This window comes from Protomyctophum parallelum, assembly GCF_964188405.1.
Source record: "Protomyctophum parallelum genome assembly, chromosome: 8".
Classification (NCBI taxonomy): Eukaryota; Metazoa; Chordata; class Actinopteri; order Myctophiformes; family Myctophidae; genus Protomyctophum; species Protomyctophum parallelum.
The window spans coordinates 14,287,170-14,314,831 of NC_139703.1; the positions used below are offsets into that span (position 1 = coordinate 14,287,170).

At 43.1% G+C, this 27,662-nt stretch overlaps 3 protein-coding genes across 4 annotated transcripts in view; 1 reads left to right on the forward strand and 2 right to left on the reverse strand.

Moving 5' to 3' along the window:
• The window catches only part of crocc (ciliary rootlet coiled-coil, rootletin), a 24,348-nt gene extending 20,083 nt beyond the window's left edge, over positions 1-4,265 (reverse strand). Inside the window, exons 1-4 of the mRNA XM_083771649.1 lie at positions 4,129-4,265; positions 1,691-1,817; positions 1,313-1,455; positions 74-265 (exon numbers count right to left, since the gene is read on the reverse strand). Of these exons, the coding sequence (XP_083627775.1) occupies positions 74-265; positions 1,313-1,447 (327 nt within the window). The 5' untranslated portion in view covers positions 1,448-1,455; positions 1,691-1,817; positions 4,129-4,265. The remainder of the gene's footprint in view (positions 1-73; positions 266-1,312; positions 1,456-1,690; positions 1,818-4,128) is intronic.
• A 607-nt stretch (positions 4,266-4,872) lies between these two features.
• necap2 (NECAP endocytosis associated 2) lies at positions 4,873-9,202 on the reverse strand. 2 transcript variants are annotated; one of them, XM_083771686.1, is made up of 8 exons: positions 9,063-9,202; positions 8,081-8,181; positions 7,762-7,866; positions 7,192-7,273; positions 6,859-6,973; positions 6,620-6,764; positions 6,401-6,491; positions 4,873-6,261 (listed from the first exon to the last, which is right to left on the reverse strand). In XM_083771686.1, exons 1-8 carry the CDS (start codon positions 9,155-9,157, stop codon positions 6,219-6,221), a joined length of 777 nt encoding a protein of 258 aa, XP_083627812.1. In that variant the 5' UTR covers positions 9,158-9,202; the 3' UTR covers positions 4,873-6,218. The 2 variants fall into 2 exon arrangements, with proteins under 2 accessions (XP_083627812.1, XP_083627811.1); XM_083771685.1 differs by having other exon boundaries at positions 6,401-6,488; positions 7,192-7,279.
• Positions 9,203-15,645: 6,443 nt separating this feature from the next.
• LOC310863394 (SUZ RNA-binding domain-containing-like) lies at positions 15,646-18,424 on the forward strand. The gene is made up of 4 exons (XM_083771694.1): positions 15,646-15,708; positions 16,496-16,545; positions 16,661-16,930; positions 17,253-18,424. Exons 1-4 carry the CDS (start codon positions 15,655-15,657, stop codon positions 17,362-17,364), a joined length of 486 nt encoding a protein of 161 aa, XP_083627820.1. The 5' UTR covers positions 15,646-15,654; the 3' UTR covers positions 17,365-18,424.
• Positions 18,425-27,662: the final 9,238 nt, after the last annotated feature.

Sequence of the window (27,662 nt, forward strand, 5' to 3'; positions counted from 1 at the left end):
ACGTTTCACTCTTCTATGTCTTGAAGCTTACAGTAACGTCACAGGAAGAAAAATCTAATTTTAGAAAGCATACCTTGGCCTGCAACTTCTGCACAAGCTGTGCCTGCCTCTGCTGTCCCTCCTGGTAGGCAGTGAGTTTACGCTTGTAGGCTGCTTGCTCTTCATCTAGTCTCCTGCGCAAATCCACATTCTGTTGCGCCAGGCTGCGTGACTCCACTGAATCATGATCTCCCTCCCCTGTCTCAAAACGCAGCGTCTGCTCCAACTGTGTAAATGATGAATTGAACATAGTGGGCCCTATTGTAAACAAGTGTAATACTTTATGGTGTCGTCCACAGTTAACAGTTTTGTATTGTTGTGCTTGAAATGTACTGTAATTCTCCAATCTGTTAATAAATCTCAAGAATCTCAAGTTCTGGTCAAAAATACGTACAATGAAAAAGGAAGGGATGTCCGCACACTGAATTGTAGCTCCCAGGAAACGTCTTTATTTTGTTACAACGTTTCGACCACTGTGGGTCTACCTGACGAAGACGTTGTAACAAAATAAAGAAGTTTCCTGGGAGCTACAATTCGGTGTGCGGACATCCCTTCCTTTTTCATTCTACTGTAGACAACCCTCTGAGAGGGTTGTAGGAAGTGACAAAAGAGATCTGCCATAAAGCCTTTTCACAAAACGTGTAAAGCAGCCATCAATTACTTTTATAGGGACCTGTGTTTTCACAAGCGAACTAGTTATTTTGTTAGTTAACAATTGTCAAAATTGTGCAAATCTGTCACTGATTTACAATTGTATCCCTAAATCAATGCCAGCCTAAGTTCATTAGTTAAATGATGATTTAGGACCCGGTCTCGCAAAGGTGTCTTAGGTAATGTTCAATCCAAATCACATGTACTGTACTGCCCACTCACTAGAGACCTCTTCTTCTCACCACTAAATCTCCTGTTTACAATCACCAGGGGTGACAAATGCCATAGTAACCACTTCAGTTCATTCCAGTCCCTGTAACCAGGGAGACCACACAATCTCTCCAGAAGAGAGAGACAAAGAAAATCATGAAAGACAGAGAGGGAAGAGTAGCACAGTGTTTGTTCCAACCATACGCATCTCTACAATCTGGCCATTCTAGCGTCTCTGGCTCACTCGTCACACATCTGCTATTTTCTAAAAGAAATGTGAAGTTTGGGCGCAAAAATATATATTTTTGAAACATTTTAACAACACGAATCTTGTGTGGGATCCCTGGCACAAAACGTTTTCAGCCAAAATACATTTGACATGAAAAGGTTTGAGAACTGGTGTATGTCTTACCCTTTCACTAATGGCACTGTACTTGATTGCAAGCTCATCTCGGTCTGCTCTACTGTGAGCCAGCAGGTCTTCCAGCTTCCCTAGCTCACCCTGCAGCACACGGTTCTCCTCCTGAAAGGACATGACCGAGGACATGGCTCCTGCTGCTGAGATATACACAGTGGGAGAGATAAGGGGAGCTCAGGTGAGGGAAAAAAAGATTCAGAGCACAATTCTTCATTGGCCTTAAACATTCTCTTACGCAGTGGTTCTCAAACCTTACTGTCAAGAGTTAGACTTGTACGGGTCAATTTAGGACCCCCTAAGGAACCCTGAGAGTCCCCGGACACCACTTTGAGAACCACTGCTCTAACAACACAGGGTCTTTTAGTGACTCACAGCTATCGTTGAGGTTTTTGGTGACGATTTCTCTGACTCGTGCAGGTAGACATGTAGGAGTGGCATCAGGGGATGGGCCCCGGACTATCAGCCTCTTCTCCTCAGATAGAACACTTTCTTCCAGCTTCTGAAGAAAGGATATTATGGCGATTAACAATGTGAAAAAGAAGAGAGGGAGACAAAGGACTGGTGGACCTTTGTCCACCAGTCGACCTTGAGGCTTAATCAGGAGTTGTAGTAGCCACAGGATAATCTAAGCGCAAGCGGTGGATATTGCAATATGCTTATAACAGACATATTATCTGTCTACAGTGGGGTATTATAACCCAAGCATTTAGTGAAATACAATGATAGAAAAGCTTTAACATTGTAGACGTATATACTTTGTTGTATGACAAATAAGAGAAAATAGCTATACAAGCTATACTATTTTCATTATTCTTTTGACTTTTTGAAAAATGATATTCCCAAAATATGCATGCCAGGTTGAAAGTGGTTAATCACAAGAGACCAGGTGGTGTCACAGCAGTCACACTAGAGAAATACTGCTGTCTAATGAAAATAGAGCATGCATGCACACGCGCGCGCGCACACACACACACACACATGCACACGCACACACATGCGCACACACACACACACGCACACACACACACACACACACACACACACACACACACACACACACACACACACACACACACACACACACACACACACGGTAGAATGTTTTTAGTACTGACTGTAGTCTATAGGTTAAACAACCCAGGAAAGGTCTACAACACAGAACACAGAATAAATCCTAAGGTACTTAGACTGTAAAATGGACCTGCAATTAAAGGGTCAATTTTTACATCCTCTGAGTAAAATGAACACTCTGGATTGTTGCTGTTGTGTAGTAGTGTACATCACCTGTATCACAGATTCCAGTTTGGAATCTGCAGATTCCAGATTGGAATCTGCCTCTGAATGTTCCATGGCATAGGAAGTTGCTGTTAGTAGATTATTAAATCCTCGGTCCTCCTGTGTCTGTGGGTTCCCACTCAATGTTGTTCAACAGGATTAACTGTTCGATTAATAAAGTAATTAACTCATTTCTAAAAAGTTGGAACGTTCTTTCTTTTGAATTGAAAAAATAAATAGAAAATCTAAGAAGAAAAAAAAAGCACTACAGCTTTGGTGTAACTGACTAAAAGTTGATCAATACGGTCTGCAAGTGAGCGTCCTGCTTGTGTCCCTCCTCTGCAAGACTGCCAGGAAGAGATTGAGGACAGTGGGATAAGCTGGGTTTAGACTACGCTCCCTCCCACTCCACTCACTCTCACATCCTGGGAAAGGTATAGCCTGCACATGAATTCACACCCACTCTTAATTTGAATACATGTTTTTTGTTTTATTTATTTTTGTTTTATTACATACCAAACAAAACCTTTAAAATATAGAATATAATAATATATAAATATAAAATCTCTAACAAAGATTGGGCCATTGCATTGCCTTGCCTTCCTACAGTACATTCTTACACTATGCAACTAATGCAAGTGTATACTTCACTTGTTTTTGCACTTTTAAGGGTCAGGATTTCAGATTCTGGATTCAGAATTAGGCCAAGTGATGTCTCTTAAACTGTAAGTATTTGGCCTTTAAATAATTAGCCCAATGCAGCCCATACATTTGCACAAACAAAGAATAGGCCAAAGCATGCCACAGACCACTTGTTTGCGTTGTCATAGTTACAGACAAGAGGTTCAATATTCCCAACCCCCTCTCCAACCAACCTCATCCCCATAATAAAAAACATTCTACCACCATCATGATAGGCTTCAAGCGTTCAAGTGTTTGAAACAATAAAATGTATTATGTTATCAGTAATCCATGTATTCTATTTAAAACACCCACCCCCAAAACTGTAGCCTACTGGTTGTGTGAATGTAAGTTAATTGTGATGTGATAATAAAATGTCTATAATTAAAACTATAGCCTACAGCAGACCATGGACCAATCAATGTATTGAACATAGCGCCCTCTATCGATCAACAGACGCGCTGTGATTTGAGTTGGGGTGTGTGTGTGTGTGTGTGTGTGTGTGTGTGTGTGCGTGCGTGTGAGAGGGAAATCTGACACTTCACAAGAGTCGAATGCTTTGAATAAAGATACCTACTTTCACTTTCAGCACCATGGACATCTCACATCTGTGGATGTGATTGTAATAATCTGAGACACTATACAGTTCAGAATCAGATGAATAGATCTGTTGTAACAAACTAACAATACAGTTACAGTAGCTACTGATGCGTTATTACCAATGTTTCTCCTTCTCCAAATTCAAATTCACCGGAAGGGCGAATGTGTTGCTCATCATACAGCAGTTTCCAAATATTGTAGCATAGCAAACATAAAAAGACTGTAGACTGCAGACTGCATATAGCCCTCCTCACCTTAAACGAGCGTCTGTCTGTTGCATATGACTTCGCTCCATTTCTTCCCTTATTGCATGGGCCACACAGCTGTAACGAACTCCGTTGTGACCGTTAGCAGTTTGTTGGCAGAATGCTACATTGTTCCGAAATCTTCTCCATGCTTTTTCCGGGGAGGGACTTCCAGTTCAGTTAGCCGCCCGTGCATGATCGGTGTTGGGTGAAATCAGCCCGGCCCCTCAGCTAAAATATCCGTGTGCAGGATGAAAGTCATCGCATAGACGCATATTATTAGATTGTAAAAAAATGCTGTCAATCTAAGCAAAGCAAAGCAAAGTTGTTTACCCAGGGAAGAAGCTCGAGATGCTTGTTTACAGCCACACACTAACTAATGTCTTTGGAAGGCTAAATTAATCAATTGTCCCTTTTAGCTGTACTATAAGCTACAAGTTTTGAAGTTTAGCAGTACAGCACTATAGCTGTAAAAGAATACCTTAGATAGGTATAGATAGGTCAACAATCAACATTTATCCCAGGATTGTTCCTAAAATACTTTCCTTAAATGAATAGCCTACTCAGCTGAAAAACTTGATTCAAGTGTTAAGATAAATTGAGTTGAGCGGATGCATTTATAGATGCATAGAGCTGAGCCACCATAGAGACCAGTGGCAATGCATTATGTAGGGCCCATGGTTTACTTCCAGGACAATGATCTCTCCAATCTGTGATCCACCAGGGATAGTGACACACAAGAAAACACCCAAATAACAGCATATTGTTTATTTACAAGAGTGTAAAGTTTTTTATACATTTTATGAATCTCCAGAAAAGGCACATGGGAAATATCCATTGCAAACTATAAACATAAGATTCAGAAAATTCCAATTTGGTAAAAGGCACATTGGTAAATGTGGGACAACAAAAAAAGGTATGAATGGGGTATGTAAAAACAAATACAAATAAAAACATAACCTAACATTTTCAAACTTAATAAATCCTAAGATAACCATAGTTGGAAATCGTGTCTCCCCCCCCCCCCCCATGATGCTACAAGTACATGTCGTTGATGTGCATGTCAGGTTCAGGTTCAGGTCGTTGATTCATAGTCCTAGTCTGGCATAGCCAAACAATCAGAGATCTGCACATACCGATATGTCTAGTCTAGTGAAATTCAATGTAGGGGGCAGAACGGCAGCAAAAACCTCCACTGACAAACCTACGCCCACTGCTTTAAAAATGAATCATAATCACTGTGTCCCATTGACCCAATATAAAGGACTGCCCTAAAAGATTTATTTATTTTATCTCAGATTTGTTTCCACCCAGTTTTTAGCAGCTACATTGAATTTAGATGTTACCAGACGTATGAATAGGCAGAGATCTCAGATCGTCTGGCTACACTACACGTCTTGTTAATTTATAACAGCTTAATGGTCAAGAACATGACTTAAATCATCTCAGCTTTGCAAGATTTCCTTCATCTTATAAAAGCAGGAGGAAACAGAGGAACATAAACACAAAAAAGAGCTATGCCTACACAAATAAACACAATATAAACAATAACAGAATCACTAATCTTTCACCAAATGCCAAAAAAAATGTTGAGATGAGATGCTATGATAAGGAACATGGACATTTTGGAACGTAGTACAGTGGTGGCATTTAAGATATGATTAGGGGGACATGGTCATATCACGTTTGACACGTTTTGCCAAATTAAAAGACTACATTGAGAGAGAACAGGCTGCTTTCCAATTTCAGGTGATTTATCGAAACAAAATGGACATTTTCACCTGGGTAGGGGGACACGACAAAAATTCCCTTCAAACTTCAATATACCCATCTGTCTCACAGAGAGCACACACTATTTGACGCAGCCCTGTCTGACAAGGGCAATTGATGACACAATAATGGCGTTCTGACTGATTACTGAAGTACAAGACAGCTCCAATTGCATAGTAGTGTAGGGATTCATCAGAACTAACTGAAAACACTTGCAGTGATGGAGCAAGTCAAGTTTGTTTACAGTTCACCACCTTTGCTTTCACTATGTCCATGGAATGTATGGATCCTGAGCACGCGTGTGTGTGTGTGTCTGTGTTACGTGACTACTAAAATTGCACCCATCCTGATTGGACAGTGTCTTTACTGGAGCTGTAGAGAAGATGGATAGAGGATGAAGACGGGGAGAAAGAAATGGTGACAACAATGAAGACAAACAAAGACTAATATAATAAATGATGAAGCAATCACAACAAATGAGACAAATTATTTACTCTTCTCCAAAACATACCTGGCACCAGCAGATGTGAAATCTCCCCACATGTCAGGTGTGGGTTGGACTGCAGGGCCCGGGGAACCAAAATCTAAAATTGAGGCTGCTGCTGCATTATGGGAAAAACAAAACATATCCCTTACAGGTTTCAGATCTGTAGTCAATATACAAGGATTATCCTCTGTATCAAAGTTTAAAGAAGACTGAGATGAAGAGTTAGAAAAACACAAGACTCACCAGTGTTTATTTGCGTAGCTGGGGCTGTTTGCTGGCTTTCAGGAGGTGGTTGGAGGCCTCCAGCCTTTGGTCCCGGGGGAGGTGGGAGAAGACCGCCACCCATGGGCCGTGATTTTGCACCACCTGCGTCCTTCTTTTTTATGTTCTAAGAAATATACATTGGAGTTTTTAAATGCAGTTTTAAAATGTCTCTCATAAAGTGTATTTCTTTACCATTCTAAAACACTCACCCCACTCACCCCAATGTTGATCTTAATAGTCTGTCCCTCTTTAAAACCAAGATCCAGCTTTGGTGCTGGGTTAGTAACCTCAGATGCTTCCTGTTTTGCCAACTCACCCTCTTGCTTTACCCACCTGTAGGGTCAAAAGTGACATTTCAGAGCGTGTTTTCTCTATTTTTGGGCCTTTTTAAGAATTTATTGACACGACAGTAGGTTGACAGGAAATGGAGAGAGAGATGGGGAGTGACATGCAGCAAAGGCCGTCATGATCGGGACTCGAACCTGCGACCAGGCTACTTTGAACTCAACTGTACCACACAGTATTGACAGTAAGTGATCTGAGCAACTCACTTAAAGTGATCTTGTAGGGCCACGTTGAAGTCAAAGGAGTCTCCACGATCAGCAAACCCCAAGCCAATAAATGCATGACGTCCTTGATCCAAACATCACAGAAAGATAAAAAAATATTAGGGTCCTCGATGATAACTGCATCAAAGTACTTTAACGATGATTTAAAAACACCCATGCGCCTTTTGAACTAATACATATATACCACATATCTCCTTTTTATGGTGTGGCTTTGCAGGAGTCTACTCTAGATTGTCAATCTAGACGATTAGAAGAAGATCTGTGTGTGTGTGTGTGTGTCTGGAGCAAATTTTGCAAGCCGTTTGAATAAACAGCGCCAAATCTCTTGTGCACAGTAGGTGCCAGTAGGTCACAAGTACCGCCACACACACACACACACACACACACACACACACACACACACACACACACACACACACACACACACACACACACACACACACACACACACACACACACACACACACACACACACACACACACACACACAGCACAATTTAATGGTCAAAATGTGATTAACTTATTCATGCAATTCTTATTACTGTGACTTACCATTGCCATCTTCTATTCGTATCACAAAATATCTACTGGAGTCTGTAACTGCTTCAACAATAACTCCAGGATAGTGGTCCACAGGAGCCTGGGCAAATAGCTCTCCTGAAAAACACACGTTTATATTCATCATTGCCTCACACTTTGCAGTTTAGTCGTGAAATGAATGCAACCAAAATGTTTATTTTGCTGAATCTTGCAAATCATGACATTTTTGTCCAGAATTAGGTTTTTTGTACAATTTCAAGTTTATTTTCTTCATGAGTGTGTTAGTTTTTCTCAGATAGGCTATAGCCAACATATAACATTGAGTATTTACCATTGTTTTTGTCCTCTAGCTTGATGAAGGCTACCTTTCCTTTGGCAGTGATCTTCAGCCTACCACTCCATGAAGGTTCATCCAGCTTCCAGTCTGCTGCCCTGGAACAAGACAAAAACAAAACTCCTTGATGTGCTGTCATAGCACAAGTTGACCATACTGTATAACTCAATTCAGCAAAGTATAATGCTTATTGCTTAATGTTTTGATGGCAGGAGGAAGTGAGAGTCAGGAGAGGAATAACCTTTCATGCTTTCTCTGACTAGCCCAGAATCACAAATAACCTTTGCACAGGAACGTAAAAGATGGACTGGCACTTATCATGGTGCATGCATTTGACATACAGCAGACATATTTTTGACAGTAGGCCTATCGCCTATCCTCCCTCTCCCTCTCTCTCTCTCTCTCTCATGTCAGACCTGCTAAACAACTCAGTTTGCGGTTGATTACATGTTGTCTACGCCTGTCACGTGATCATTGCCAAATAAAATAATGAATGTACAATTGTACATGTTGTACTACTCTTCTTGCATCAGTATTTGTAGTACAAATGCGATGCTAGTCAAACTAATGATCACACGAGTGTGACCCTTTTGATTGATTGAAGTATGTATTAACAGTTTGCAGAATTGCAGTACAATTCAAGCATAACTCAATACAAAAACTGTTAACTGAGTGGACGAGACGACCCAATAAAGCATTACACTTAATTGTTTACAAGAGGGTCCACCTTGTTCAATTCATCATAACATTTAGAGACGTACAAATATACAGACAAAAACATGAAATCACCATAGAGGGGGTAATAAGGGTCTGTAAAACACTCCTACAAAAGACAGAGTTTGTAAATTAGCCATAGCAGGCTTCCTGGCTGGTAGATAGACTGCGTTAATGTTAGCAAAGTTAGCTTGCTGATTGACACTTTGCCTTTGCGGCCACTTAAATTTGTCAGCTAAGTTCTGACCAAACCACGTCAGCTTACCGATATCCACGATTGGATGCACGGGGTGGAATCCGGTACACGTGAACCTCCGGCTTTACGCAGATAATAGATTCATAACTGTTGTCTTCTGCCATTTTGCTAAGTTTTACTTTTACAAACAAAACTTCCGAAATTCAATGGACGAGGGCAGCGTCTAGTGAACAGATCTAATGAACAGATTTAAGGCTTCCGGTGGACGATCTCTTCAAAATAAGAGTAACCTCTAGAGTATTGAAAAAAAGTTTAATTTGCACATTAAAACTACAAATTAAGCATTTAAATGATGCTATATGATGCTATAAGACACACATTATGTTTCTGTGTAAAAATAAGTAATTAAATCATTATAATAATAATAATAATAATAAAGTTATCTAAATGGATAAATGCTATTCACTGGAGTGCATGGACTTTATAAAGTGGACACTGGACAAAAGACGGCTCCGCGAGGCAACTATCTGGACATACCCACGCGTTCGGGGAGATGTCCTCTACCACACCCCACTCTCCGCTAAGCGGGAGAGGTGTAAAATTCACAGCAGCAGACCTTCTACTGTGGTCAATGCTGAAAAAAGTACCGTTTCCGGACCCAGAATGGACACTGGACAAAAGACGGCTCAGCGAGGCAACTATCTGGACATACCCACATGTTCGGGGAGATGTCCTCTACCACACCCCACTCTCCGCTAAGCGGGAGAGGTGTAAAATTCACAGCAGCAGACCTTCTACTGTGGTCAATGCTGAAAAAAGTACCGTTTCCGGACCCAGAATGGACACTGGACAAAAGACGGCTCCGCGAGGCAACTATCTGGACATACCCACACGTTTGGGGAGATGTCCTCTACCACACCCCACTCTCCGCTAAGCGGGAGAGGTGTAAAATTCACAGCAGCAGACCTTCTACTGTGGTCAATGCTGAAAAAAGTACCGTTTCCGGACCCAGAATGGACACTGGACAAAGAGGCCTCCGCGAGGCAACTATCTGGACATACCCACGCGTTCGGGGAGATGTCCTCTACCACACCCCACTCTCCGCTAAGCGGGAGAGGTGTAAAATTCACAGCAGCAGACCTTCTACTGTGGTCAATGCTGAAAAAAGTACCGTTTCCGGACCCAGAATGGACACTGGACAAAAGACGGCTCCGCGAGGCAACTATCTGGACATACCCACACGTTCGGGGAGATGTCCTCTACCACACCCCACTCTCCGCTAAGCGGGAGAGGTGTAAAATTCACAGCAGCAGACCTTCTACTGTGGTCAATGCTGAAAAAAGTACCGTTTCCGGACCCAGAATGGACACTGGACAAAAGACGGCTCCGCGAGGCAACTATCTGGACATACCCACACGTTCGGGGAGATGTCCTCTACCACACCCCACTCTCCGCTAAGCGGGAGAGGTGTAAAATTCACAGCAGCAGACCTTCTACTGTGGTCAATGCTGAAAAAAGTACCGTTTCCGGACCCAGAATGGACACTGGACAAAAGACGGCTCCGCGAGGCAACTATCTGGACATACCCACACGTTCGGGGAGATGTCCTCTACCACACCCCACTCTCCGCTAAGCGGGAGAGGTGTAAAATTCACAGCAGCAGACCTTCTACTGTGGTCAATGCTGAAAAAAGTACCGTTTCCGGACCCAGAATGGACACTGGACAAAAGACGGCTCCGCGAGGCAACTATCTGGACATACCCACACGTTCGGGGAGATGTCCTCTACCACACTCCACTGTTGAAAATGTTGATAAAAAGCATGATCAACAAGACACTGTGATTGATCATGACTTCTTTGGTGATTTTGAGGATGTCAGTGAAAGTACATCTCCTTTCAAAGAACATTTTGACACAGTAAGGACTGAAGCCAATAAAGCAATGAAAACCACCAATGACACAGGTGAAAATACCTACCATGGGGAACTGATTTTAAACAAGCTGTTCAAGATGTTCAATTCTTCTATTACTAATATTTTTGCATTACCGCTGCCACAGAAAAGAGAGTCCCTCAATTCTCTTTTCGAACACTCAATCATGGAAGGTGTAAGTCCAGACAAGTGTACAGCATGTGGTTGTGATATGAAGCGACAAATATGTTGGAATGACTCTCCTGATTTCATTACTCTTTCTCTGTCGCGTGTTACTGATCGTGGGTCGGTGAGCCGCAGGCATGTAGAACCATCTGGTGTAATCGAAATTCCTATTTGTGACGGCGGTAAAATTAAGTATAAGTTGGCCTCAATCATTTGTCATATAGGCGCTATGGCCAAAACTGGACACTTTTGGGCAGACTTGCTTTATGATGCTGGCATCACAATAGACAAGGATAATAATAGAACAATAACGGAGGACAATTTGGAAAAAGATGATGATGATGTGGTTTTATGCAATGAAAGTCTAAATGACAATATGTGTGAAGCCATACCATTACCAATTCTAACATTTCTACAACAGACATCTGCTTTCAAAAAATGTCACACACGGCTTGAAGAAGCAGCAGCGCAGGACTCAACATTTAGACGGAAACTTGAGAAATTCAATCTAGCCAACACATCAGTGTCATTAGTGTCTCAGAAATTTTCTAGGACAGACGTATACACCATATTAAACAGCTTTGTAGAATACACACTTCGGTCTCCTTTCCTTGGAGATGACCTGCTTTGCCTGAAAAGTCTTAGTCTGTATAGTTGTACTCAATGTGGTGACAAGGCCTTACCATCTACAAAGAACATGTCACAATTTATAGTGCAGCCACTGGACGTGTCACAAAAAGGCATCTTAGACACAATTGCACAAGTATATAGATGTACCAAGAACATCACAGAATTGGTGGAGCTATGAGTTGGTAATATTGCCAGTCAACCTCCAAAAGACTCATTGGGGAGCAATTGTCGTAGATTTCTCTAAAAAGACAGTGGAGGGTGATAGCATAATCTTAGATGTTGTTCTAATGGATTCAGTCCATAGCTATGAACAAGACCTGGTTAATGTATTTGGTCCACTGCAAAAATACTTAGCCTTACAGTACTTTGCAATTCATGGTAGAGGTATGGCTATCACATTTAGATATGAGTGTTATGACAGTTGCCCTCATTTCATAACACAAACTGATACCAGTAGCTGTGGTCTCTACACTTGTTTGTTTTCCAAAGCTGTTCTGTTTGACGTGAGTCTCAACACTTACCAAACAGAGACTGAAAAGCGAGATTGTGTATTGTATGAGCTGACAGGAAAAAATGTATTGCTCTGAGTACATAGTTTAAGTACTGCACTGCACTAAAAGGCTCTGTTTTATCAGAAAGAGGGTTTGGAGGAATGTATAAACACAGCACTGTAAAAATAAACTATTACTGTTAATGGCCCATCTACATAGTGAATGACATTACCATTGTCATTGATGCAGACATTAGTGTTCAAACACCAGTAATTACCAAAATAATTAGTATTACTTTGCAATGCATGTTATAGGCCAGTGATTTCATGTCAATGCCCCAAGGCACAGCACTTTTTTGAGCATTGACCTCAGTAGAAGGTCTGCTGCTGTGAATTTTACACCTCTCCCGCTTAGCGGAGAGTGGGGTGTGGTAGAGGACATCTCCCCGAACGCGTGGGTATGTCCAGATAGTTGCCTCGCGGAGCCGTCTTTTGTCCAGTGTCCATTCTGGGTCCGGAAACGGTACTTTTTTCAGCATTGACCACAGTAGAAGGTCTGCTGCTGTGAATTTTACACCTCTCCCGCTTAGCGGAGAGTGGAGTGTGGTAGAGGACATCTCCCCGAACGTGTGGGTATGTCCAGATAGTTGCCTCGCGGAGCCGTCTTTTGTCCAGTGTCCATTCTGGGTCCGGAAACGGTACTTTTTTCAGCATTGACCACAGTAGAAGGTCTGCTGCTGTGAATTTTACACCTCTCCCGCTTAGCGGAGAGTGGGGTGTGGTAGAGGACATCTCCCCGAACGCGTGGGTATGTCCAGATAGTTGCCTCGCGGAGGCCTCTTTGTCCAGTGTCCATTCTGGGTCCGGAAACGGTACTTTTTTCAGCATTGACCACAGTAGAAGGTCTGCTGCTGTGAATTTTACACCTCTCCCGCTTAGCGGAGAGTGGGGTGTGGTAGAGGACATCTCCCCGAACATGTGGGTATGTCCAGATAGTTGCCTCGCGGAGCTGTCTTTTGTCCAGTGTCCATTCTGGGTCCGGAAACGGTACTTTTTTCAGCATTGACCACAGTAGAAGGTCTGCTGCTGTGAATTTTACACCTCTCCCGCTTAGCGGAGAGTGGGGTGTGGTAGAGGACATCTCCCCGAACGCGTGGGTATGTCCAGATAGTTGCCTCGCGGAGCCGTCTTTGTCCAGTGTCCATTCTGGGTCCGGAAATGGTACTTTTTTCAGCATTGACCCCAGTAGAAGGTCTGCTGCTGTGAATTTTACACCTCTCCCGCTTAGCGGAGAGTGGGGTGTGGTAGAGGACATCTCCCCGAACGCGTGGGTATGTCCAGATAGTTGCCTCGCGGAGGCCTCTTTGTCCAGTGTCCATTCTGGGTCCGGAAACGGTACTTTTTTCAGCATTGACCACAGTAGAAGGTCTGCTGCTGTGAATTTTACACCTCTCCCGCTTAGCGGAGAGTGGGGTGTGGTAGAGGACATCTCCCCGAACGCGTGGGTATGTCCAGATAGTTGCCTCGCGGAGGCCTCTTTTGTCCAGTGTCCACTTTATAAAGTCCATACACTCCAGTGAATAGCATTTATCCATTTAGATAACTTTTATTATTATTTAATTACTTATTAGTAATTTAATTACTTATTTTTACACAGAAACATAATGTGTGTCTTTACAATAACTGTAATGTAATAATAATACTAATTGTTATAATAGGTGTATTATTGCTTGATGAAATAGGAACCTTTATTGCTTAGATAGGAACCTAGGAACCTTGCTTATACAGGTGCGTGACGCACGGTACGCACGGTACCTGTTGTTGGTTGCACTAGACTGAGCTGACAGGTTGTTTATTACTACTCTTAGCACGGGACTTTATAATAAACTATTGCCCGGCTGGGCTAAACTACAATCCTTTTTGGGTGATTCTTAACGAAAAGAACACACTTTTACACTAATAATGTAACGTAATAGTTATTTAATTAACGAATTAAAAATATTATTTTATTCTGAAGGCAACCGGATGTCTTAAATCTGCTAGCTCTCAGAGCGGAAGTCTTAAATTTGCTCATAAGACGGAGCCATGGACGAGCTTGTCTTGATTAGAGAGGAGGGAAGATCGAGGAGCCACAGAGCTCACAGTGCCCCATCTGGTGAGGATGATTTATGTGTGAGTGTGAGTGTGTGTGTGTGTGTGTGTGTGTGTGTGTGTGTGTGTGTGTGTGTGTGTGTGTGTGTGTGTGTGCGTGTGCGCGTGTGTGCGTGCGTGCGTGTGTGGTGTGCGCGCGCGTGTGCATAGTACTATGTAATTATGTATACTACTATACACACATGTATTTGATTATTTTTGTCCATTTGTAAATTCATCATTTAATGCCATATATGCTATCTTTCTTTTGACCTGTTTCTTTCCTGTTTTTTTTGTGAAGCTCAACTCACAAAAATTGATCTGTCAATTCAATAGTTTCAAATATATTTCAGACAACTGACAAACTAATGAGCTCAACAGATTACAGTCCTGTACAATTAAGGCAATTAATACGTCACCATTCACTCATTTCATCCTGGAAGTCGAAGATATTTTGTTCACCAATGTGTTTGTAAAGGTGTCTTTACTAACATATCCCACATTGGTTTCTATTCAACCAACTTTTTTTTTAATGATTTGTACTTTATTAATTTTCTTTTATATATATATATAAAACATTGACAAAACACAACCAAAGAAATACAAAACCAAACAAACACATAACAAAACAAAAAAAACAATATTACTCAACCAACATTTTTGACAACTGCTGAAAGTATATATTTTTTTCATTATGCTTTATGTAGATGTGACATGTCAAACTAGAGGTTTTTCATGATTCAGAATCCATTCCAAGCATCAGTTTTGCACGAAAAACACACCTTGGGCTAAAAACGGCCATAGCCGTCATTACAAATGTGATTAGGTCAGCATAAAGGGCACAAAATTGGGCAAGTGGCTATGGCCAAATTTAGCCCATGTTGTTTTTCGTGCAAAACTAATGCTTGGAATGGATACAGAATCATGAAAACCCCCCTAGTTTGACACGTCACATGCTACTTAAAGTATAATTAAATTTAGAACATTTTGCCATATTGGTTGTTAATGATAGCTTTCAGCAGCTGGCAGAAATCCCCATATGGTGGTTGAATAGAAACCACTGTGGGATATGTTAGTAGACACCTTTACAAACACATTGGTGAAGAAAATTCTTGGTAAGAAATGTATTCCCAGATTTGATTAATAAGGTGTGTGTGCGTGGTTTCGAGCCTTTGAGGTGTAGATAGAAAGCAGACTGATGTACTGATGTGCCTGCTTTACCAATACAGACCGCAAGAGCGCTGTAACGGCCTCAGCGGATATGGGAAATTACCTAATGCCAAGAAGAAGAAGAACCCAAGGAAAAATCTGTAAACATGATGGAGGATGAGGAGGTTGCAGAGAACTGGGAAGAAGCTGCAGATAGCGGGGTAAGAAAGCTTTATTTTGTACTTTACGAGGCTGCATAATGATGATTCCATATTCAGAGGCACGTAGACAGGTAGTTTAGTGGTTTTCTTTATCGGTTTATATTCGATGTTTCAAATGTGTACTGATTAGCTTGACTTCCTGCACGGACTGTCAAGGCCACAATTAGCACAGCTAGATGGACTGCGTTCATTTCTGATTTAGATATTTAACCGAAAACATCTTCCTGACGTGGAGAAATGTTCGCTCCTTCATCTAAATTGTGTAGTACAATCGAGAAAGACAAAGGTGGTCGATATAACGATTTCTTACCCCAAGACTTTTGCCCCACCCATTGCGGAAACAACAGTCGCACACATTTCAACAACGAACATTGAGTTGAGTTGGAAATGAATGTAATATTTTTTTCACTGCTTGTAAAGTTAGTTATACACGCATTGGCCTCTACCAATCATAGCCGTCTTTAACTGAACTGGATATAAATATTATACTAAAATGATATTCTATGATATTCTATTATTCTGGAGTGTGTGTGTGTGTGTGTGTGTGTGTGTGTGTGTGTGTGTGTGTGTGTGAAATCTATGTAAAATACAAAATCACTGAAATAAGGAGTTCAAGTATTCATTATAAGTTAATAGCACAGAGACATTTTTAAGTAGTTCCACAGTTTGACAATTGCGTTGTCAGAAGGAAAGCAACATACAATCTTAGATATTGTAATATGATATGAACGTATCCAATGTTTTCACATTCCAGATATTCATATTGTGTTCTTGTTGTTTTCTGCAGGAAATAGAGAGAAGACTTGAGGCAAAGCTCAAAATAAGTCAAAGCTCAAAGTAAGTGAAGAGGGAAGATTTTGAAAAAATAGATCTATATGACACAATGTATCTAGGTATATAGCCACAAGTTATTAATTAACAATGTTTTTCTTTCTCTGCCTCTGCTATGTAGGAAGTCAAGTTTGAGTTCAAGTTGCTCACCTGTGCGGACTGCGATTGTAATTCAGGATGATTCTCTGCCTGCAGCACCACCGCCACAAATTAGAATTTTGAAGCGTCCTTCAAATAATGGAACCACAGGATATTCTGCTCCCTCCTCCCGTCCTTCTCAACAGATGAAGTCTCTCGCACAACGGGAGGCAGAGTATGCAGAGGCTCGGAGAAGAATATTAGGTAGTGCCAGTTCTGAAGATGTGGCCCAGGACAAACCATGTCATGAAAGGTACACATGTTTTAGATTGATCAATTGTAATGTAGGCAATAATGGGGTGTGTGTGTGTGTGTGTGTTCAACTTGAACCTTCCTATAAATAATTATACAAGTCAAGGCGGTTGTGTGTGTGTGTGTGTGTGTGTGTGTGTGTGTGTGTGTGTGTGTGTGTGTGTGTGTGTGTGTGTGTGTGTGTGTGTGTGTGTGTGTGTGTGTGTGTGTGTGTGTGTGTGTGTGTGTGTGTGTGTGTGTGTGTGTGTGTGTGTGTGTGTGTGTGTCTCTGTCTCTGTCTCTGTCTCTGTCTGCAATTCTTGATCGGTCTAATTCGTCTACAGACAAATTCGTGCAAATGCACAGCAGACATCAGAACCAGTTCGTCCAAACAATCACTTGATCCGTCAACCAACCGGCCCAGATGGTACCTCAGGCTTCCGTCTCTGCAGATAGACACAAGAACAAGATGGCTGTTGAGAGGAATCGTCCATCACTCCCAAGTGGTCATGTAGGGTGGAGGTTAAAGGGCATGTGTAAGTGGCATTGTTTGTGAAGAGCAGTGTGTTGGCATATGAAAATAATTGACTTGACATTAGAAATATGAAGATGGAATACTCTACTGAAATGAAGACTGGTGCCCTCTTCTGCTGACTGGCATGCACTTTGCATTGTCTCTTTCCTGTGTGTAACACTGGAAGGGGGATCAGAAAGCCCTTCTGTTCCACACTGTGAACAGGGTATTGCCTCAGGTCCCCTCGCACTGTGATACGATGTACCACAAGCAGCCCTATGACTCCCCTACTATGTCATTTGCTAGCTTTGAGCCAGCGCATCAGGTTCACAATCCCTCCAGGAGAATGAGAAAAGTTTGAAACATTTGGGGAATTCTCAGGAGACGTGTGAACGCAGGAGCTGGCCATATCGCTGATGCAACGTGGAGTATGGCTTTGTGGCCATTTACAGTACTTGTTTGTGCTTTCAACTAAATGGAAGCACTGGGGCTTGAGCCTGTGTTTAGCAGTAGACACTAGAAGCTGCAAACATTCCAATTTATTTTTTATTTTTCATTTGTGCAGAAGTACGCCTTAAAATAAAGTTTTAAGATGCATAGCAGCAGTATCTAGAACCATACAAGCCTCTGTTTTAGTGCTACTAGCTAGAACAAGTGTGCTCAGTGGACACAAGGCATCAATGATGTAAGGAAGCAGTAGTGTTAGTGCCACTAGGTCTTACCTTTATACAGCAATAAAACAAAACCATGGGTTGTTTTTAAAGACTGCCTAATAATTACTAGTGTTGTTTTCAGAATTATCTTTTGTTTTAAATAGTTTAGTTCCTTTTAATCATTAAAGTTTCATGTTAATTTGTTTAACTGCATTTTGGGGGTTGGAAATGCACCATTTATAATTGGTATAAAAATGATATGGTATAGAACAGAAAGTATTCCTTGTTTTGTTAAAGTTGGCATATTACACGTTAGAAAAAGATATAATAAAGTGGGATGAAAATGTAATTTATAAATGTCAGCTTTTGCTTAGCCCTCCTATACATTTTTTTCCAATAATATTTGTATTGATTTTTACATTTTATGACGGACAAAACAGAAAAAAGACAGCTCGGCTCAGACATGTTGCGGAACAAAGGACACAGGTATACACACACATACCTACATCGAACCATAAAATAGAAAAACAATACATTGTTTGGTGCTTGAAAGTTTTAGTTGTTAACGTTAGTTCAACTTAGAGCTGTAATGCTCCATCATCCGTCTGCTCCAATCAGATCTGCGTTACCTTGTCCGCACCCCTTTATAAACGGTCCTCACTTCCCTTCGCTCATCTGTGCTTCCGTTCAGGTGACAGGTAGCACACAGACACGATCGAGCTCGCAGCTGAGCTCACCTTCATCGTCCGTCATTTCCATCCAAGTTCAAGAGTCAACAAACTTCTCCACGGCCGCAGCTTTCATCCCAGGACACACCGACGGGTGTTTCGCCAGCGTCCCAGGCCCTGCATGCCTCCATCAGATACAGTATCATTCTAATTGCTCGCCACTGCTATTTATCCACCTAATTGGTTCAACCTTCAAACAAACGTAACTGCTAACAGCCTCATTTCGATTCCGTTCCGATGCTGCCTCCGCACGCAATCGCCACTTTTTATCCTGCTTGCTTGCTGCTACTCAGTGCTTTGTATGTCGTGCGTTGCCGTTACAGGCTGCTTATGCTGTATAGTGTATACTGCTGCTAATGCCTCATGCCACGAGTCTCGCTACTGCTTCAGGTGGCGTCTGGGCGATCATGCATTAAACGTTGCTTTCACGGCAGTAAGCTACTGGTCATCCTGTGAACGTAGCATAGATCAGGCTGCAGGTCTAAAATCATACACGGCGTTTTAGTTCGTCCACAGTGTAGAGTGGCGACACGCTTTGTCTAGTTCCAAACTTTTTGTTCCTTGGCGGAACTTTCCCCCGAGATAGAACGAGCACTTCCGCATTCCATCGTTGCCACGGGAGTCAACACTAGTGTAGGCTCGAGGATCGTTTGCTTTTGCCTGAAGGCTGGCGTGCTTTGATGACGCAGTGTTGTGATGCGCCAGTGTTGGCTGTGATGAGCTGTTGGATGGAATAATAATAAACGGAGCGACCGGTGGCGTTCCAATGATAAACTCCTCGTCATCTATCCTTATAAAGAGAGTCTAAAGCCTGCATTTTCTTCTAGCTGCGGCCGGCGCTACACTAGCGTCACCACTATCGTATCTTAGACTCCTAGACTACTCTGAGCATGTCTGTCCGGTGCCGTCAGGTTGCCACGTCCGCTCATTATAAGCGTCTCAGGCTTGTTTTATTTAATCACTTGCCGGGTGGACGCCGTTGTTTAAACCCACGGTTCATTCGAAGCACCCTCAGTGTTACATGTTGGTAAATTATCTGACGCTGTCGGATCGTTTTCATAATGATTCAAGTTAGTTTTCGTGACTTGTTTTCGCGGACCTGGCGCTTGTCTCCTCCAACATGGCAACTCGGTGCCCCATTCATTCATGCCCTGACAATCTACTAGTGCTCCAGATTCATGCTTCAATCATGTGGATTGTGATGAGATGTTGAGCGTAATCGTAGGAAAAAGAAAAAGAGAAGAGAGAAAGGGAGAAAGAAAAAAAAAAAAAAAAAAAAAAAAAAAGAGAAGGAGGAGGAAAAGAAACAAAGTAAAAAGAGGAGAAGAAGAGAGAAAAGAGAGGCGTGTGTCAGTGTGAACACGTTCAAATAGCTGATCTACAAGCCGTGAGCTTCACAGGTCGGAGCTCCCACTATCAGCTCAATAAGTCACATTTTGCTGTGGTTTATTCCCGGGTTTTCATTCCATGTCTAACCCCCTGATCGACGTTAGACCCTCAAGAACGCTCCATTATTACATTGTCAATGAAGGGAAAATGCTTGCCATATTGTCCCTCTTTACGCCACTCTGTTCCTATCATTCACGGCATTTAATGTTCATGCCGGCACCGCTCGTTCACTTGACCTTTCACCACCTAGTTAATTGAGCTAGCCCCCTTTTCACCAGCACCCCTCATTTCTCACAGGTGTGATTATCACATTGCGTTTGCTCAGGAATCGGCTCAAGTGCGCGGATCGGCTTCCCGCTGTCCCCCTAAATCGTTCATTTATATATAGTATAGTGCAAACATACAAATGGCTTGTCTTCAGGGCGGCCGTGTTCCATCTGGTATTCCTCTCCTTTCACAGCAAATCTCAAATCTGCTGCCGCGTTTGCACATTGTCGTACCTCGTCCAGCAGATATGGGAGTTTTCGCCACGGGTCACGTTCTCAATCTCCAGTTGTAATCCGTGGGAAGTACGTGTCTCTGATGTCTCGGTTCAACACATGGTTAGAAAGCGTAGCTCGCTTTCCACTTCATTCACGCGCAGTGGGCGCATAGTCTGTCTTCTCTCAGGATTCAGGTCCGCCTATGTCGACCTTCTCGATGGCGAGACCGTGCTCACCGAGCCGTACCTAATTAAGATTTTCTCTGTTACTCACCCGTCAACTGCATTGTTTCTCCCGTCAATTAAGTCTTAATATTCTACTCTCACTCCAACTGCCACGTCGGTCCGACCATACTAACTCCATGCTTGTGCCCCTCCTGTCCAGCTACCTGCTCGGCGATCATCAGGGAAACGAGCACTGTTCACGCATGCCTGGAAGGCCAGGTTCCCAGGTAGGCCTCAACACGGACCCCCACCGAGCTGAACTCGTCAGCCATCCACCGCAGCCTAATCCCATCAGCAGCCACGCACTGCAGCAGCCAAACCCAGCCGGCAGCCATGCACTGCAACAGCTAAACTCAGTCGGCAGCCACGCACTGCAACAGCTAAACTCTCTGGCAGCCATGCACTGCACCAGCTAAGCTCGACAGCCACGCACCGCAACGTCTCAACTGCGCCGTAATGTCTAAACTCATAGGTAACCACCCACTCAACGTCTCAAACCACTCACCTCAACCCATTTCCGAGCGGGAACCCCTATCGGTATCTTACCCCCTCAGGCCGGGAACCCATACAGTACGTACAGTATTCAAATGTAAAATTTCGATGCTGCTCTATAAATATTTGAAGTTTTTCAGAAACCTTAGGTCAGGATTCAGAGGCGTTTTTAGAATCCGCCTTAGGCCTAAATGGATTAAGCCATAACCTATTCACAGCCTCCGTTGCTCGGAGAGCTCAGGCCACCGTGCTACGCTCCCACTTCAGTTTTGGGGGGGAATTCCAAGCGGAATAGTTTCCCGCAGTCGGCCATATCACTATTAATAATTTCGGTTCCACGTCCACTGCGTCAGCCATAGCCCAAGAACCTATGTTCGTCAAACCTTTCCCCTCGGGTCTGCCGCGTTCGTCAAACATCACGACGCCCAGTTTTCGCTCGATGCCCAGAGATCCATGGCGTCTACTAGTCCGGCACCGTGGTCAGGTACCTCTCCTCCGTGCTCCTCCCCCTCCACGTTAAGACCAGTTTCTTCCCTGCTACTGCGGAGACCGTCCTCCTCCTCGGCCGTGAATGCCGGACACTTCCGCCCCACGGAAATCCCTGGACGGGTGCTGCACCAGGATGTCTCCGTGGTACTTGACATCAACCAGGATGAGCACATCACCAACGAGCATCCGTACGGGCCATTACCAAGTATAACAGAGAAGATAGCAGTGAGGAGACTAGCTGGTCACTGCCACCGCCATCGAGAACTCCCGGCCAAGGCCGCACCGCGGGAACCAACGCTGGGCGTCGATCGAGAGGACGTCCCACACCTTCCTAGGCAGACGCACTAAAGAAAGATACCGGTGCGGAAGCACAAAGGAGCTGGCCAGATGTACGAAGGACCGAGATGACCGGAGTCGTCGTTGGAGGGCTCGTCTGAGGTCGTCGTAGAGAGTTCGCCTCCCATCTCCGCTCGCTGCTCCTAAGATGTGGTCTCCCTCCTGACCGCTATACTCCAGCCACTCCCTGAGAATCGGAGCCGCCACCACCGCTGCTGCCAGCGGCGTCTCCGTCCTGATCCTGCAAGCCTCGGGCCACTGGTCGTCCTCCGCCTTCTCCTCCTACGTCAGACCTTCCTCCGCCTCCGTGCTCGATGCCCAGAAGTCCATGGTGTCTTCCAGCGCGGTACCTACATTGACTGGTGGATGTGTCGGGTGGCGGGTACCTCCTCCTCTGCCCTCTTCTAAACATGTTCTCCCTCTCCAGGACGCCCACTCACTTCCTCCAAAACGACGGTCGACCCGTCCTCCGGCCACGCAGGCCTCCTCCGTCGGGAGTCTCCCTGTCCCGCCAGGCGAATCAAATTCTCACTCACTGCCCTCTGTCGAGAGGACGCCTGCTAATCAAATTCTCACTCACTGCCCTCTGTCGAGAGGACGCCTGCTAAACAATCATTCCATTCACGTTTCATTCATGCCATGCTAATCAACCTTACTCTCATCCCAAACAGACTCCGCCGGCAAACGATTTCCGGCCAACCATCCAGAGGCTCGCTAACCATCGGGCTGTTCGCCTACCAACCATACCTACTAACCATTCTCCCACAAGCCCCTTCCGCGAAGGCTCCCATGTCGGCGGCACCAGCCGTCGTGAGGCTCCAATGGCGCGGGGCCTTCCTCACTCTCCCACGGATCCCTTCTCGCTAAAGGCCCCGGCTCGTCGAGGGAATCTCTCCAACATCGTTTGTATAGTCCCTTCCAGGTAAACCTTAATTTACTCCTTCCTCCAGACGTTTGCACCATTCCTCCAGGCGCGCACTATTTAATTCCTTTTGGGGGGCAGGCTCAAGAGCCCCCCCTGCCTCCGCCAGGCAGGATCCGAACCGAGGCTCTGGTCCGTCCCCAGGGGGCCCACGCCAAAGCTCCTCCACTGTCTCCTCCTCGTACCGTCATCATTCTGTTATCATTCTGTTATCATACTGTCAGTCACTTCTCTGTCCATTCACTCAATCCCAGCTCCATACTGTAATCAATTCATCTGCAATAAATCTCACCTCCAACCTCCACCCTCCGTCTTAAGTGTAAGCTCGTTAAGAGTTGAAGTTTTAGTTGTTAACGTTAGTTCAACTTAGAGCTGTAATGCTCCATCATCCGTCTGCTCCAATCAGATCTGCGTTACCTTGTCCGCACCCCTTTATAAACGGTCCTCACTTCCCTTCGCTCATCTGTGCTTCCGTTCAGGTACCCGCCACCTCCCCGACGACCGCCCAGCAGCAGGCTCCACCAGGTCGGCCCCAGGGGGGCAGGCTCAAGAGCCCCCCCTGCCTCCGCCAGGCAGGATCCGAACCGAGGCTCTGGTCCGTCCCCAGGGGGCCCACGCCAAAGCTCCTCCACTGTCTCCTCCTCGTACCGTCATCATTCTGTTATCATTCTGTTATCATACTGTCAGTCACTTCTCTGTCCATTCACTCAATCCCAGCTCCATACTGTAATCAATTCATCTGCAATAAATCTCACCTCCCACCTCCACCCTCCGTCTTAAGTGTAAGCTCGTTAAGAGTTGAAGTCTAGATGGGTTAACAATTCTCCAGAGAAATAAAATAAATATGCATATATATATATATATATATATATATACATAAATAAGACTCAGTATTAATATCTACAGCCCCAGGTAAAAAATAAATTAAAAATAAAGTTGATAGACAAGCAATGATGATTCTATCCATCAAGATTAGTTTTATCGCTTCTGTCAAGGAACCCTATGGTCAAGGTGATAGCTAATTGAGGGCCAATAAATCGCAAATATGGTTCCCATATTTTATAGAAGGCATCTGTTGTGGAGCGTAGCAGGCAGGTTAAGAATTCCAACGGTATGCACTGCATGAATATTTTGTGCCAATCTTTCTTTGTTGGTGGTTTCTCATTAATCCAAGACAACAGAAATATTTTTCCTAGCAACATAAATTAAGAGATTAAACTGACGCGTATGGAACTTGTTAATCTTATAAAGCAGCCCAAGAATCGAACACATAGGGTCGGGTTCAAACTCCATATTGAAGATCTCATTCAACTGCTGCACGATACCCAACCAATATCGTTTAATCTCAACATGACCATCACCATATACATTGAATATAATTTGGCGAAGGCTAGGTGAGATCTGTATTCGGTGTACGGTTCTTAGCTGAATCGACCAAGCTCTATTACACACACAGTTTTTTATATATTTCACACCAAACCTCGTCTGTAATTTCAACCTCAAGATCACTTTCCCATTTCCTATTAGCATCTTGTGTATTTGGTTGTATTGGATCTTAACATGCCTTGTAAAATCCTTTGTCCTTTGTTAATTGGAGAGGTAGTTGAATTAGTTAATAGTGTTGAGAATGAAATCCCTCACCTGTAAAAATCTGAAAAAATGTCTGCGAGGTAGATCATATTTTTGTTGTATTTGATCAAATGACATGAGTGTAGGACTGCCCTCCTATTTCTAGTTTCTATAGCGCCTTTTACACAATGTGTTACATTCACCCATTCACAAAAACATTCACAACCGAGGAGGCACCAACCTATTAGATACAGTAGGTGAAACACTTAAACTTTAAGTGATTCACCTACTAACTGCCACATTTAAGTGTAAAGGTAGCAGTTGGTGCACAGAGAGTAGCAGGCAAAAGGATGTCAGCAAGCTCACCTCAGAACAGAACTGAGCTGTTTCTGATCAAAGAAAAGAAGAGCTTCGTGGGTCCTTCATGTAAAAAAAACCCTGCAGACAGGTGCTCTTTGGAGAGGGTTTCAAATAACAGTTACACAGCACACAAGTTCTTTGAAAGTTCTATACCTTGAATGAGTCCAAATCTATGTGGAAGGAGGTAAGAAGGTGGTGAACTTTAAAGAGGGTCCAAGGCAGCTCTGTGCAGTTGAAGTAGAAAATCCTTTATTTCATGAAGATTAAAAAACAAGAGTTAAAAAACGACAAACACGTTTCGGCCAGCATGGACCTTCATCAGGGTAAACTCTGACTCAGTTGACCCTGATGAAGGCCCATGCTGGCCGAAACGCGTTGGTCGTTTTTTGGGAGCTAAGGATTTGACAATTATTTAAGTCAGGTTGTTAATGGAAACCAAAAATAGGTAGAATAAATAGCAATAGCTAAAATTAACAAATTCCATTTAGGCAGTGTCACGCCCTTGATTTGACTTTCCTATCACTTTTTATTGAATAGAATTGATATCGTTCAAGACTTGATTTATTGTCAAGACTTTAGAATTAAAAGTGTCCCATGGTGATTTCAATGAAATATAGAAAATAGAGTGCTGTAGATAGGCGGTAATATTGATATATTAAGTGCCAAATTGTTACAAAGAATTGTAAGCGCTAACTTTCTTTGGGCAGAAGTTCAATGTTGAGTGACCAATGAAGAAATTAACTTCTTGGGTGTTAACTTGTATGCCATAACCACTTTGTCATATGACATAGTGAAAATGGCTGATTTAAAAGCTCATAACGGGAACATTGCTGCAACATGAACCTACAGTATGCCCTATAGACCGTGAGCCAAGGGGGTTGCTCGGTACCATCGGGCCGACTAATGCTCATAGTGATTTTTGTGAAGGTATTATGTCTAGAGTTAGAAAATATATGATAGCATTGCACCAGTGGTAGCTTTATCAGTGCTGCATTTAATTTTTTAACACGAAGGTTACATGGGTCAATATGGCTGCCAGGAGCTTAAAATGGCTATATAAAACTAGTACTAATTCATCATTATTTGGGGTTTTATGGCTAAAGGAATGTTGCTGAATCAGTGAAAGTGAGATTACCATCAGGTAATTATGTATTGCCAAATCCAAAGTGACGTTCTATTGTTGAATAGAGGAAAGAAGCACTGCCGTGGTCCTTATGATGATGATGGATACTGCATTTGGTCATGATTAGGCAGGCATCATTATGTCTCTGATGCAGGGTGATACGCATGCTCAGTGAATACATTGATGTGCTTGTCTTGTTGGTGTATTGGGGTGTATCGGGTGGACCTACAGTATAAAGTACAGAGCATTAGAATTGGACAGACCTGTGCTACCTCATATCCATGTGCAAAGGCAAGATCAAGAGCACAAGATACTTTGCTGGCAGGGAACTACCCTGATGTGCTGGGTGAGTTGGGTGTCACAATGTAACTAACATTGCACCACGTGTTGAGGGCTCATATACAAGTGGAATGTGGCAGACCACCAAGATCAACTTGAAAGTTAATTCGGCTGATGTCACACAATTTGGATGGGAGATCCACATTTTGCTAAGGGTGATCTGACACCTGATGAAATGTTCAAGCTACAAATGAGAAGTGATGTTGATAAAGAGGATATACTTTTGACGATGAGGTAGACCAGGATTTGGGAAAGATACAATGCTGCCAGTCAGGAGGGCTAGGGCCAGGAGGATGTGGTGGGTTGATTTTATGATCCTGATTATGAGTTGAATATTGAATGTAGTTGCAAAAGATAAATATTATCATAGTGTGTTCTATTATTACAAATACCAGTTATTGTGATGTATTTGACAGTTTTTTTTAAGTGAATCATGAACGCTCATCAAGTTGTTTCTATTTGTTGTTCTCCCATAGGTCAAATTTGGCCTTGACCTGACCTCAACATGTGAGACCTGATATTAAAAAAATAGCTTCAGGATTGCATCTTTCAGGAGCGTTCCTGTTCCTCCATTAACATCCTCGGTGTTATACACACCGACACTCTACACTCTTTGCGCAGTGAAATCCTTAAAAAAAACCCACCGCAACTCGCTTACAGTACAGTACAGAGGAGATGCTGTAGATAGGCGGTAATATTGCCTTATATAGGTAACCCTATACAAAATGCAATGAGCTCGCTGCTCAGTGGCCTTTTTGGATTATGCAAATTGCCCGTTTGGGCAACCAAGCTAAAATTGTTCTATGTCCCCAAATACAAATCAACAACAAAAAACAACATTGTTAGGTTTAGTATTGAACAGATAGAAGACTAAAAGGTAATATTAATGTACTGTATGTAATGATGAACGGAAAGTTATATGATAGTGTGATGTCACTATATTACTGTTTATTTCATTGGCCCGTTTGACTGTCAAGGGTTCATCCTCCAGGAAGAAACCCTAAATACAAAGTTAATACACCATTGCACTTAAAAACAACTCAGGGTGTCTAATGAAGTACTGTCACCTCATAGACACATGAAAAACTGGAAAAATACAAAACTTGTGGCACTCCCTCTTTAAGTTTATGTGGG